Source organism: Leptopilina heterotoma, unplaced genomic scaffold (genome assembly GCF_015476425.1).
Source record: "Leptopilina heterotoma isolate Lh14 unplaced genomic scaffold, ASM1547642v1 Lhet_325, whole genome shotgun sequence".
Taxonomy (NCBI): domain Eukaryota; kingdom Metazoa; phylum Arthropoda; class Insecta; order Hymenoptera; family Figitidae; genus Leptopilina; species Leptopilina heterotoma.
This window is the reverse complement of record NW_025111019.1, coordinates 465,645-478,068: the sequence shown is the minus strand read 5'-3', so window position 1 is coordinate 478,068 and position 12,424 is coordinate 465,645. Positions and strand designations below refer to the sequence as shown.

The following is a 12,424-nucleotide window of genomic DNA, read 5'->3' as shown; positions in this document are numbered from 1 at the left end:
AAGTAAAAAGATAATTTTTCAGTTGAATTTTAGTTAAGTCTGCGATTTTTCAACAAAAAAAATTAACAAACTAACAGATTAATTAATCTGTTAATCCAGATTTTGGAAATTCAGGTAAAAAATTATCTTTACAGTGAACAAAAAAAAAACAACTCGTAGAAAAGCCTAAATAGAAAAAACAATCACTGCCTCTTAAATGTTAATATTATTGTCAATTCGTTTCTTCTTGAATTTATATTGTATTTTATTATCAGAGCGCAACAATAATTTTTTTTTTTTTTGATTGAAAATATATATTTTCTAACTTATTTCGTAACTGATTATAATATTCAGAAGAAATGTTGGGAGTGAAAAAACTATAATTTGTACATATTTTAATTAGAAAAACTTATGTATATATTCTATAAATATTACAATGTTATAATATACAAAACGTTTATGGACTACATGTATAAAAAAAAATTATTCGTAAATTCCATATATAGATATATTACTATAATTAACAATTTTCGTTAATTTTTTTGATCGTAAAAATAAAAAACGGCCTGCTAGGTAATTTAATTTAAACTTTCCATTATTGAATTATAATATAAACCGAGATTGTTCTTTTTTTTAAATAACAGACACAATTTACAATTTATTTATTTTTATTTTATATATATAAAAAAATATAACAAAAAAAATGTTTACATTTTTTTTTTTAATTTCAAATGATAAAAATTGTCAACTCTCGTTTTATTCTTTTTTATACATTATAAGGTATGAATTTTTACAACACTATAATTATTCTATTTCTTTATAAAATGAAGTACGAAAACAAAAAGAATATTGTACAGAACTCTTGAATAAAAATTTTAAAAAATCAAGTTTTAGAATTTTTTTACATTATTTAATCAATATTTTTAGTCCAGGACTAAATGAGAGTTTTTCGGTTTTAAGCTCGATTAAATATTATGGCTACAATGAGGATAAGTAGAGCAAAACTGAAACCAGTGATGAATAGGAAAATATTTTTTTTTCCGATAATATTTTTTTGAATGCTGGCTGTGTCACTTGTCCTTGTGTCTGCACTTTGACAATAAAATTCCGATGGATCTGCAAATAAATTATTATTTTGTTTCATTATTTAAATAAATATATTATTATTATTATTATTATTATTATTATTATTATTCCTCAATTCAATGATTTTCATTATCTATACTATTTTAAGAAAATTTTACAAAAGAATTCAACTATTTAAAAAAATTTTTTGGTAAAATTCTGAGCAAACATTTAATTATTTTCATAAATAATACAAATTTCATAGGAATTCAATTATTAACAATTTTTAATTTCTTCGCAATAATTCAATTATTTTCATTAACAATAAAATTTTTCACTAGAATTAAATTATTTTCACAAATACTAAAACCCATTGCAGAATATCAATTATTTTTAATATAATTTTAATGGAAATCATCAAAAAATGTAATTATTCTTAAAAATTTCATTAAAATTCGTCAAAAGAATTCAATTATTTTGGTAAATAACAAAATTCTTCCCAAACATTTAATTATTTTTTATGAATTTAATAAAATTCTTTGCATTAATTATTTTCAAAAATTTTAATAAAATTCTTGACACGAATTCAATTATTTTTAAAAATTTCCATAAAATTCTTCTCAAGAATTCAATTATTTAAAAGTTTACTGGAAAAATTCTTTATAAGAATTTAATTTTAAGAAACATTCAATTATTCAATAAATTTTTATTGTATTAAAATAATGAAATTCAAGAATTAAAAAAAATTTCAATTATATCTTTATAAATAATGAAATTCTTCTCTAAAATTTAATTATTTTTATAAATAGCAAAATTCCTTCTCCAAATTTCAATTATTATCAAAAATGATTTTTAAATCGTTGTCAAGATTTCAATTATTTTTATAAATAATAAAATTATTCTTCGAAATTCAATTATTTTCAAAAATTTCCCAAAGGAATTCAATAATTTAAAAAAAAATTTAACAAAATTCTACGCAAACATTCAATTTTTTCCACAAATTTTAAGAAAATTCAAATTTTAATAAAATTTAACAAATATTCAATTTATTTAATAAATTATTTATTTTTACATTTAATTAATTAAATTCTCGTAGCACTTTCTAATAAAAATTAATTTAAATATTAATTTTAGTTAAAAATTAAAATAAGAATTGAATATTAAATGTATCATTCCGTAAATTTTTAGAAATAATTGCATTTTGAAAATTTTTTAAATTAAAATCTTTGAAAATTTTAATTTTTTATACTTTTAATTAACAATTCTGTAAAACTAATTTTTATGAAAAATTTTAATTTCAATTCTGTTGAAATTAATTGAATTTTTTTGAATTATATTAATTATTTCAAAAGTTTTAATGCAATTTTTCGAAAGAATTAAATTATTTTGATAAATAACAAAAATTATTCAAAGAAATTTAATTCTTTTTTGGAATTTTGATAAAACTCTTTGCAAAATTTAATTATTATTATTTATAAATTTTAATAAAATTCTTTGAACGAATTCAATTTTTTTTTTTCATAAATAATAAAATTTTTCACTGGAATTCGATTATTTAATAAATTTCAATAAAATTCTTCTTCAAGAATTCTTTAAAGAAATGTTATTATTATTAAAAATTTTATTAAAATTCGTCGAAAGAATTCAATTATTTAAAAATTAGTTCATAAAATTCTTTATGAGAATTCAATTTTGAAAAAGTATTCAATTATTCAATAAATTATTTATTTTTGTATTTAAATAATTGAATTCTAGTAGAATTTTCTAATAAAAATTGTTTCAAAAATAAATTTTATTTCAAATTTCAGATAATTGAATATTAAAAACATTATATAGTGAATCTTTCGCAACAATCGAATTTTGAAAAGGTTTCAAACTAAAATCTTTGAAAATGTGAATTTTTTATATACTTTTAACTAAAAACTCTGTAGAATTAATTTTTTTTTTTTGAAAAAGTTTAATTGAAGAATTTCCTAATTATTGAAATTTCACGTAAAATTGAATTGTAAACAAATGTATTTGAAAATTCTCAAAGAACTTTTTTCAAAAATTATTAAAAATAATTTATGTAAATAAAAAAACATTTTTTTCAGTATATCTAATATTTTTAGAGTGAATCAGAATATTTTTTAGGCTCAGGGAGAAAGTTAAAATTTTGTCCGGAAATCAGGGAAAAATAAAATTTTAATTCTACTTCCTAGGTGAATGAAAAATGTGAAATTAGTTTTTATCACTCAAAATAAGAAAAGATAGTTTTCGATAGTGAACATCGATGCCAACTTCAGGGACTTCATTTTTTTTTTAAATTAATATCTTTTGAGTGAATATTTTACTCACCAACTTGTAATTCTAAATCCTTATTGATATTGCATTCCTGCACTTTTATATCCAACAGTTCACGAAGTGAAAGTAAAGATTCCTGTGTGCCTTCACCGGGGAACAAATAATCCGATAAACTGACTTTATTCCTTGGAAGTTGAATCAAAACTCTCCTCGGCGGTTCATGAAGTGTAATTGTTTCTAAAACATTGAAAAATTTCAATTTTTAATTTTCTATAAAAAGAAAGAAAAATATTCGAAAAATTATTATCGCAGAGAAAAACATTCAAAAAAGAAATGTAAATTATAATGAGGAGAATTTTTTAATTTCCATTCACCTTCGGGTGAACCGTCTTCTTCTTCAATCAAACTGTCCCAATGCATTTCCAATCGACTGGCCAATGATCTTAATATATCCTGTTTCACAGCATTCACCGCCTCTTCTATTGTTGCTTTTTGATGGACAAACGTTCGACTGACAAGTTGACCGACCAATCGCATCGATCCAGTGCATTCTATTGTTTGCATATCGAAATTCTTTTGCTGAAACAAAAAACAATAAAATTATTCATTTTTGTATCTCTTTTTCAAAAAAAGATAAAAAGTAAATTATTTCTTACGCAGGGAATATAAATTCCGACTTGTAGTATTTTTTTCTCAGACTCATTATCGCCACTGCTTTCCTTCTCAGTTTTCTTCTCTTTTGACAATTGTTTGCCAATCGTTTCAACAGCGGCGTCGTCTGAACGTAATTCACCTTCAATTACCACCAATGAGGAATTAATCATATTTGTCGTCTCACTGAGAATATCCTTCGAAAAAAAAGCAATTATTTACAAAAAATAGAAAATTGTTAATTTGTATAAAATATTATAATTAAGAAATAGGAAATATTTTATGCATATAATTTATATTTCTCAATAACAATATTGTTCAGAAACTCATTCTTCTCTTTTCGAAAAGAAATTCTATTCTATTTGTCAATTACAAATTTTAATTGACAAATGAAAATGAAACTTTTTAAATTTTTAGAAAATAAAGGAAAAAAATTTACTCAAAAAAATGTTCTGTTACATTTATTTACGAATTTCTTTAATTGTAAAATTATTCGAAAATATCAATAATTTTTTTTTAAATAAATATTTAAATATTATTTTTCCGTAGGAATTAAAATTTTCCAAAACATTCAAATTCAATAACTTTAAATATTTTTATAAAACATGAAGACAGCGATTGCTCCGAGTCGAAGACTCGGAGTGATCGTTTTCTTCATGTTTTATAACAATTTTTAATTTTTAGTTATTTTTATTATTTTATATTATTTTGTTTTTTAGAAATGTGAATATTTTTATTCCAACCTGTAATTGTTTCTTCAAAGGATTCGGCGTTTTCAGTCTCGAAATAGGAAACACACGATCAAAATCAACAAGTGTCTCGAGATGGTGCCACTTTGTGAATGTAGAATTGCTTTGAAATTTCCAATCCACTGGTTTTAAGAAATTTTTTGCGTCCATTGATTTACAGATGTATCTACATTTTATAAATATTGTTAAAAATATTGTTTTAAAAGTTAAAATTAACTATAATGTAAATAATTTTGATTACTTTTTTGTAAGGCTGTTAAAATGTAGTAGAAGACTTTCCTCTTCATGATTTCCATATAAATGTGGATTGGCGATTAAATTTTTCTCAACCGATGAGAGAATTGCTTTTAATTTCTCAACTGAAGCATTTGTCGTGAATACATCTTCTGGACCAACGGTGAAAATTCCCAAAACCCACATTCCACCGGGCAACATTCTTGTAACCTATCGTAAAAGAAAATGTAAATATTTTTGAAAAATTAATTTAAATAAAAAAATTATCTTCTATATTAATGTTTCCTAACTTTTCTTACTAATTTTTCTTTTTAAATAATAGATATTAATTTGAAATAATTGAATCCTTGCGAAGAATTTTATTAAAATTTTTTAAATTAATAAACTAGAATAATTAATTAGTAAATTAGTTAATAATTGAATTTTTTTAAAGTTTGAATCTGAAATTATTTAAAAATTCATATTTGAAAATAAAAAATTGTTAATTAAATAAATAGAAAAAAATAGAAAAACTCACGTGTTTTGCATGATCAGCGACCCAACTTCCGGGAATGTCCTTAATAGACTTTATGGAAGTAAATGATTCTTGGGAAACATTTAAACTTGAACCAAGAACGGACTCTTCAATTACGTCTTTTTTTGAGGGTTGAGAAGTTCTTGCCAAATGAATGACAAAATCTTTCTGTTCACAACTCTAGTGAGAAGCAAAAATATTAATTTTAGTAAACAAAATTTGATTTACACAGTAAAAAAGAAAAAAAGTCTTTTGAAATCAATTCTGAAGTATTTTCCGAAAAAATTATTATTTGATAAACATTTTATTATTTTCTTCATGAATATAAATATTGTTATTGTTATTAGAAATATTTTTCTAAATATTATTACAAAAACAGTAATTTTTATAAACACGAATCTTGTTTACATATAAATATCAATATTTATGTGAATATAAATTTAAATTAATAATTTCAACTTAATTTTTAAAATCTATGTAATTTTGCCGAGTGATAGTTTTAAGACTATAAACTTAAATTTTTTAATTTATATTTGAAGTATAATTAAAAAAAGTCACATTTTTTCAAAAAATAGATAACAGCTGCTGGTACTTTATTTTTATATTTATTTATTTTTGAAATTTAAATAGAGAAAAAAGAGAAAAAAAGTGTCAAAAGAAACCTGTCCCAATATTAATCCTATGGTATATCCGGTAGGATTAGCGAGGGATGTTAAATAATCTAATAGATCATCGTTTGCAAAAATTGTCCTTGGCATTTTCGGTGAAAAATAATTTTTTTAAATATTAAAAAATATCTGTCACTTTATAACTTGAAGTATATAGAAAATAAGATTGGAAACTCATTTGAAAAACTTCCCATAAAGGGGAGATCACACTTCTTAAGTTAGGGTTCTTATACAATAACTTTTTGACGGTCGCGACGCGCTTCGAGACTTTTGAGACGTAAAACTCTGGTTTTTTGGGATAGTAACTGAATTTTACATGTAAAATACGTATTTTACCCTTCTCCCTCAAATCTGATTGTTTGCAAAACTTTTTGAAGTTAAAAATAAAGGTGCTTCTATACCTCCGGTGGATTGGTCAAGCAATCGGCTCGATGAATTTTCACGGTCGGAAAATGTACTTTCATGGCGGGTATTTTTGAATAAGTAAATGTTGAAAAGGTTTTTACTTGAAAATTTATTTTAAAAAATGATTTTATCATAGAAATTCTTTTGAAAGTAATGTTAAAAAACATGTTTTATTTTAAAAGTTATCAAATTTTAATTCAAAATGTTTTAATTTTCCAATGAAGTGTAAAAAGCCTAATGTTTTTGAAATGCTAGTACAGACGGTACAGACTGTTTGTTATGAATGTACATAACCTAGCGTTGTGTTGTCGTGCTTGTGATATTATTATATTCTAAATTTAATGATTTAATTATTATTATATTAAATAATAATGAACAGACAACACAACGCTAGGTTATGTACATTCATAACAAACAGTCTGTACCGTCTGTACTAGCATTTCAAAAACATTAGGCTTTTTACACTTCTTTGGAAAATTAAAACATTTTGAATTAAAATTTGATAACTTTTAAAATAAAACATGTTTTTTAACATTACTTTCAAAAGAATTTCTATGATAAAATCATTTTTTAAAATAAATTTTCAAGTAAAAACCTTTTCAACATTTACTTATTCAAAAATACCAGCCATGAAAGTACATTTTCCGACCGTGAAAATTCATCGAGCCGATTGCTTGACCAATCCACCGGAGGTATAGAAGCACCTTAAGGTATTTTGCAGTAAAAATAAACATTTAATTAACTTGAGGTATTTTACGCTCCCAACCCTGCTAAGGGTGCATTCACACCACGCTTTTGGAAACTTGGCGCAAAATTCAAAAAAATTCTTCAATTCTTCAATTCCGAAAAATTTTAAAAAATATGTTTAATTCTTTTTTTCTTAAGTTAGATAATTGAATTCAGGAATAAGAATTGTCGAATTGAATAGAAAATTATAGAAAATTAGTAAAATTCGTTGAAAAAGGAGAGTTCGGAACTATTTTCCACTGCGAAGGAGAAAATATCGGAGAAAAAAGGGAAATTATTGATTTCGGTAATATTACGATATCTTTCAGTTTAGTTTAGACCTGTCTGTCAAGAGAGTGAATGTTAACAACTTTAAAATACAATTCAATTACAAGTGTTTTGAAAAAGAAGTCTTTTTTTCATTCGTACTTTTTTCTAGAAAAAGGTGATTTTTAATTTAATTTCTGTCCTGCCTTCCATAGATCGAAACTGTATTTATTGTGTTGAAAGAAAGTTACAATTTTACCGTTTCCAAATACGTTGTATATTGTCAATATTCACGTTTTTTTCTATTCTTTTGTAACAAAATAAAGAAGAGTAATATATACAGAAATATTCTGAATGCGGGTAATTGCTTTTAATTCCGTTTCGTTACAAATTGCTTTTTAATAAAAACTACAAAAGGCAACAATTTACAGTTTTGATTTTTTTTTCTATAAATAAAGTAAATATTTTGGAATTCTTCGGTTTTGAATTTGCAAATTATGTGTTAAAGAATAAATAAGTCTAATTTATGTTCTTTAAGTTTTGGAATTATATATAGATAAAATTATAAAAAATAAAGAATGTAAATAGACGGAAATAATTTACGCATTTCTAACCTCTTTTTTTAAACATATGCATATAAATAAAGTGCGAAAAATGTAAAAATCGGCAAAATTAGAAAGTTCGGAAACGAATCTCAGTTATAATTCAATTCCGTTTCGTAACCAATTTGAGTTAATATAATTAAATAATTAAATTCAATTATTAAACATTTAAATATTGAATTTTATTAAAACTTTTTAGAAAATAATTCAATTCTTCTCAGAATTTATTTGAATTCTTGCGAAGAATTTTTATTAAAATTTTTCAAAATCCTAATTTATTTATTTATTTATTTAACATTGGTCCCGCAGTCCCTATGGACCATAATTAACCCTATGGACCTAATTAAATTCTTTTCAAGAATTTTTTAGAATTTTTTAAAAGTAATCTAATTTCTTTAATAATTTTAATTGCAAATTTTGAAACTAATTAAATTTTTTTGAACAATTTCTTACAAGTTGTAAAAATAATCATGTTTCTTAATAATTGAAATTAAACATTTAATTATTGGATTTTAATACAATTTTTAGAAAAAATTTAATTCTTCTTAGAATTTTATTAAAATTTGCTAAAACAATTTAATTGCAAATTTTGAAAATATTAAATTAAACAAAGAATTTTTTCAATTTTTTAAAATAAATCACGTTTGTTAATAATTATTTATTAAAATTTTAGAAAATAATTGAATTTTTTTAAATTTATTTATAAAATAATTTAACTTTTTTTAGAAAATTTTTAGTAAACGAATTGAAAAAAATTGAATTCTTTCGTGAGATTTTATTGAAAATAATTGAATTATTGCAAAGATTTTACTATTTAAAAAAATAATTGAATTATTTCGCAGGATTTACTAGAATTTTAGAAAATAATTTAATTTTTTCGAAAAATATTAAAAATGGAAAAAATTGAATTATTACATAAAATTTTATTAAGATTGGATTAAAAATAATTTAATTTTTGCAAAGATTTAATTATTTAAAGAAATAATTGAATTTTTTTAAAAATTGAAGTCTGTCTTGAAATTTCAGTGAAAATATTTGAATTTTTCAAAGAATTTTACTATATAAAAAAATAATTAAAGTATTTTAAGGATTTATTAAAATTTTGTTGAAAATAATTTACTTTTTGTAAAAATTTGACTATGTATTTAGAAAAATAATTGAATTGTTTTGAAGAATTCACTAAAATTTTAGAAAATAATTGAACTCCTGCAAAGAAGTGTATTAAAATTTTTGAAAATATAAACAATAATAATTAATTAGTAAATTTTGTAAATTTTGATTATGTAATCAAAAGTATTCAAAGATTTATATTTGAAATGAAAAAATTTATAATTTGCATAATAATAATAATAAAAATATTGTTATTTTCACAAATATTAAAATTTTTTACTGGAATTTAATTATTTGAAAAATTTTAATAAAATTTTTCACTGGAATTTAATTATTTGAAAAATTTTAATAAAATTTTTTACTGGAATTTAATTATTTGAAAAATTTCAATAAAATTCTTCTTGAAGAATTCAGTTATTACATTAATTTTTAGAGGAATTCGATTAAAATTGTATTAAAAAATAATTCAAATTCAGCGATAAGTTTTTTATTATTTATAAAAATAACTGAATTCCTAAAAAGAATTTTATGGAAATTGTTTTTAATTAATTGAATTCCAGTGAAAAATTTTAATATTTGTGAAAATAATTAAATTCGTGAGAAGAATATTATTAGAATTTTTGAAAATAATAATAATAAATTGAATATTACGTTCCGCGCTCGTAAAATTTGCTAGTACAATAATAATTTAATAATTAATAAAATAAAAATTGATAAATTTAATAATTTATAATACAATAATAATTTAATAACTGAATTTATATTAATATTACAATATTAATTTAATAACTTTAATTTTAGTGTTCGAAACTTGGTTCGAAGAAAACCGTGAGGAGGAGAAATTTTCCCGATGAGTTAAGGAAAACGAGGAGCTAAACAAAAGGAAGAAACAGGAAGAAAAATGGAAAACTCAGATGTCGAGGACGATGTGCAAATTCCAGACGACAATACATTCGATCTAACTTTGCCAGCGAGTCACTCCTACCTCGGCAACAACCTCGAGGAACTCCGAGGTCGTACCCTTCTCGATGAGGGAATCTACATAAATCTCCCCCTCCTCATAAAGAAGTCCGTCGTCCTCTTCCCCGGACAAACCCTCCCCCTGACCGTCTTCGACCGGCAAACCATCGAAATGCTCCAGCAGTGCATCAACAAAAACCGAATATTCGGCGTCGTTTGCCTCGGCTACGACAAACTCATCTCCATCGGCACCACCGCCGAGATCTACGAGTACATCGAGGGCTCGCCAATCGAGGGCTTTCGCATCAAGGCCAAGGGACGGCAACGCTTCAAAATTCTCCGCATCACTCAGGGCTACGGCAAATTCTCCGCCAATGTCAAAATAGTTCCCGAAATCGATCTCGGTCTTCCCCTCTGGGAGTCGCGTTGTCGCTCCTCGGATCATTTACGACAACAGACGTCGACGCTGCTCAAAGAGAGGATCGAACGTCACGACTCAATTTCCACGCCTTGGCCGTCGTGGCTCATGAAACGCTACAATATCAATAAACTCTCGGAGAAAATTCGCCTCCACTTCGACTTCATCAAGAAACGAGGAAGTCACGTCCCCGAGGATCCCACCGAACTCTCCTTCTGGGTCGGGCAAAATCTCCCCCTCGTCGACAGCAAGAGAATCGCTCTCCTCAACTACGACAGTGCGATTCCGCGCCTACAGAAGGAAATCAATTATCTCGTGAGGGATCGCTGCTTCGTTTGCAACGAGTGTAATTCGTTTATTGGCAAACAGTCGGATATGTTTCCGATGAATCGCGAGGGACCGCAGGGGACCTACTGCAATTTGAGTGGAATTTTGCACGAGACTGTGACACTCTACAGGGCGAAGAACTTGATTCTGAGTGGCAATGAACCGTCGACGGAATATTCCTGGTTTCCCGGCTACGCGTGGACGATTGTCTCGTGCCAAAAATGTCGCAATCACATGGGATGGCTCTTCACTGCGGAGAATAATAATTTACGACCCAAGTCCTTCTGGGGACTGACGAGACGTGGCTTGAGATCGAAACGTGTCTGGACGAAGGACGATTATGAGGAGAGGCTCGATCGGAGTGATTCCGATACGGATTATAATAATGAAAATGATTCTTAGAATACCTATTAGTTTTTTCATTAATATATTATATAATATTGTGAATTAAATACTTTTACAATTGTAATGTTAATCATCTAGTTTTTTTCCACCCTTTCTCTCTTTTTCAAAAATTAAAAAAAGCAGTAAAAAAATAATTATTTTTTTATAAAAGTTGCGGTCTTCCCCCATCTGATTTTTCATTTTTTTAGCTAAATGAAAGCTTTTCCAAAAAGAATTAACCATTTATCTTCAAAATTGGGAAACGTCCTTCTTCTGCATAATTACCAAAGTTGCTTTCAAACTAAAAAAATAGTAAAAACGTAGTCGAAAAATTAAACATAACGATAAAAAAAATAAAAACAAATTGTTCATTTCATGATCATTTAGCTTTCTCAATTGTTTAATTTTTTATTTTAGAATAATTATTTTAAAGTGTTAAAATAAAATTAAAAAAAAAAAATTTGAATCTTTTCTGAAAAATAAATATATTGATTAATTTATCTAAATATTGATAAAATATACACTTTATATACAAGAATCGATTCGTTTTCATGTCTGGAATACAATTTTGACAAGAATTAATGAAAATTTTAATAAACAAAAAAAGTTATTTCAAAAACAAAAAAAATTTTTTTTTTAAATTACGATCTGCAATAAATTTTTTTATTTTGAAAGTAATTGAATTATTGGGAAGAAATTTATAAAAAAATTTGTAAATGTTTGAAATCCTGGGAAATTTTGAAAAAATAATTGAATTCCTGAGAAGAATTTTATTATTTATGAAAATAATTATGAATTATTGAGAAAAATTTCATTAAAATATTTAATAAGAATTGAATTACAGTGAAAAATTTTATTATTTTTAAAAATAATTAAATTCTATTATTTATAAATAGTAAAATTCATAGAAGAAATTCAAATATTTTCAAAAAAATTTCACAAAACCATTCAATTTTTTTCTAAATTCGTTTTAAAAAATTCCAATACAATTTAATTATACTCAAAAATTTTAATAAATTATTCGAAACAATTCAATTATATTTAAAAATATAAAGAATTCAATTTTTCTTCATTATTTATAA

The 12,424-nt window shown here is 24.2% G+C and overlaps 2 protein-coding genes across 3 annotated transcripts; one reads left to right on the top strand and one right to left on the bottom strand.

The window, feature by feature from the left end:
* Window positions 1-711: 711 nt before the first annotated feature.
* Window positions 712-6,294, bottom strand: LOC122504855 (protein odr-4 homolog). Its single transcript, XM_043616150.1, has 8 exons — window positions 6,138-6,294; window positions 5,479-5,655; window positions 4,969-5,171; window positions 4,722-4,893; window positions 3,984-4,175; window positions 3,702-3,906; window positions 3,382-3,564; window positions 712-1,095 (listed from the first exon to the last, which is right to left on the bottom strand). Exons 1-8 carry the CDS (start codon window positions 6,231-6,233, stop codon window positions 935-937), a joined length of 1,389 nt encoding a protein of 462 aa, XP_043472085.1. The 5' UTR covers window positions 6,234-6,294; the 3' UTR covers window positions 712-934.
* A 1,292-nt stretch (window positions 6,295-7,586) lies between these two features.
* LOC122504853 (protein cereblon) lies at window positions 7,587-11,433 on the top strand. Of its 2 annotated transcripts, none has more exons than XM_043616148.1 (2): window positions 7,587-7,719; window positions 10,055-11,433. In XM_043616148.1, the coding sequence occupies exon 2, from the start codon at window positions 10,155-10,157 to the stop codon at window positions 11,358-11,360; it is 1,206 nt and encodes a 401-aa protein (XP_043472083.1). In that variant the 5' UTR covers window positions 7,587-7,719; window positions 10,055-10,154; the 3' UTR covers window positions 11,361-11,433. The 2 variants fall into 2 exon arrangements, with proteins under 2 accessions (XP_043472083.1, XP_043472084.1); XM_043616149.1 differs by lacking the exon at window positions 7,587-7,719 and adding an exon at window positions 7,781-7,901.
* The last annotated feature ends 991 nt before the right edge of the window (window positions 11,434-12,424 follow it).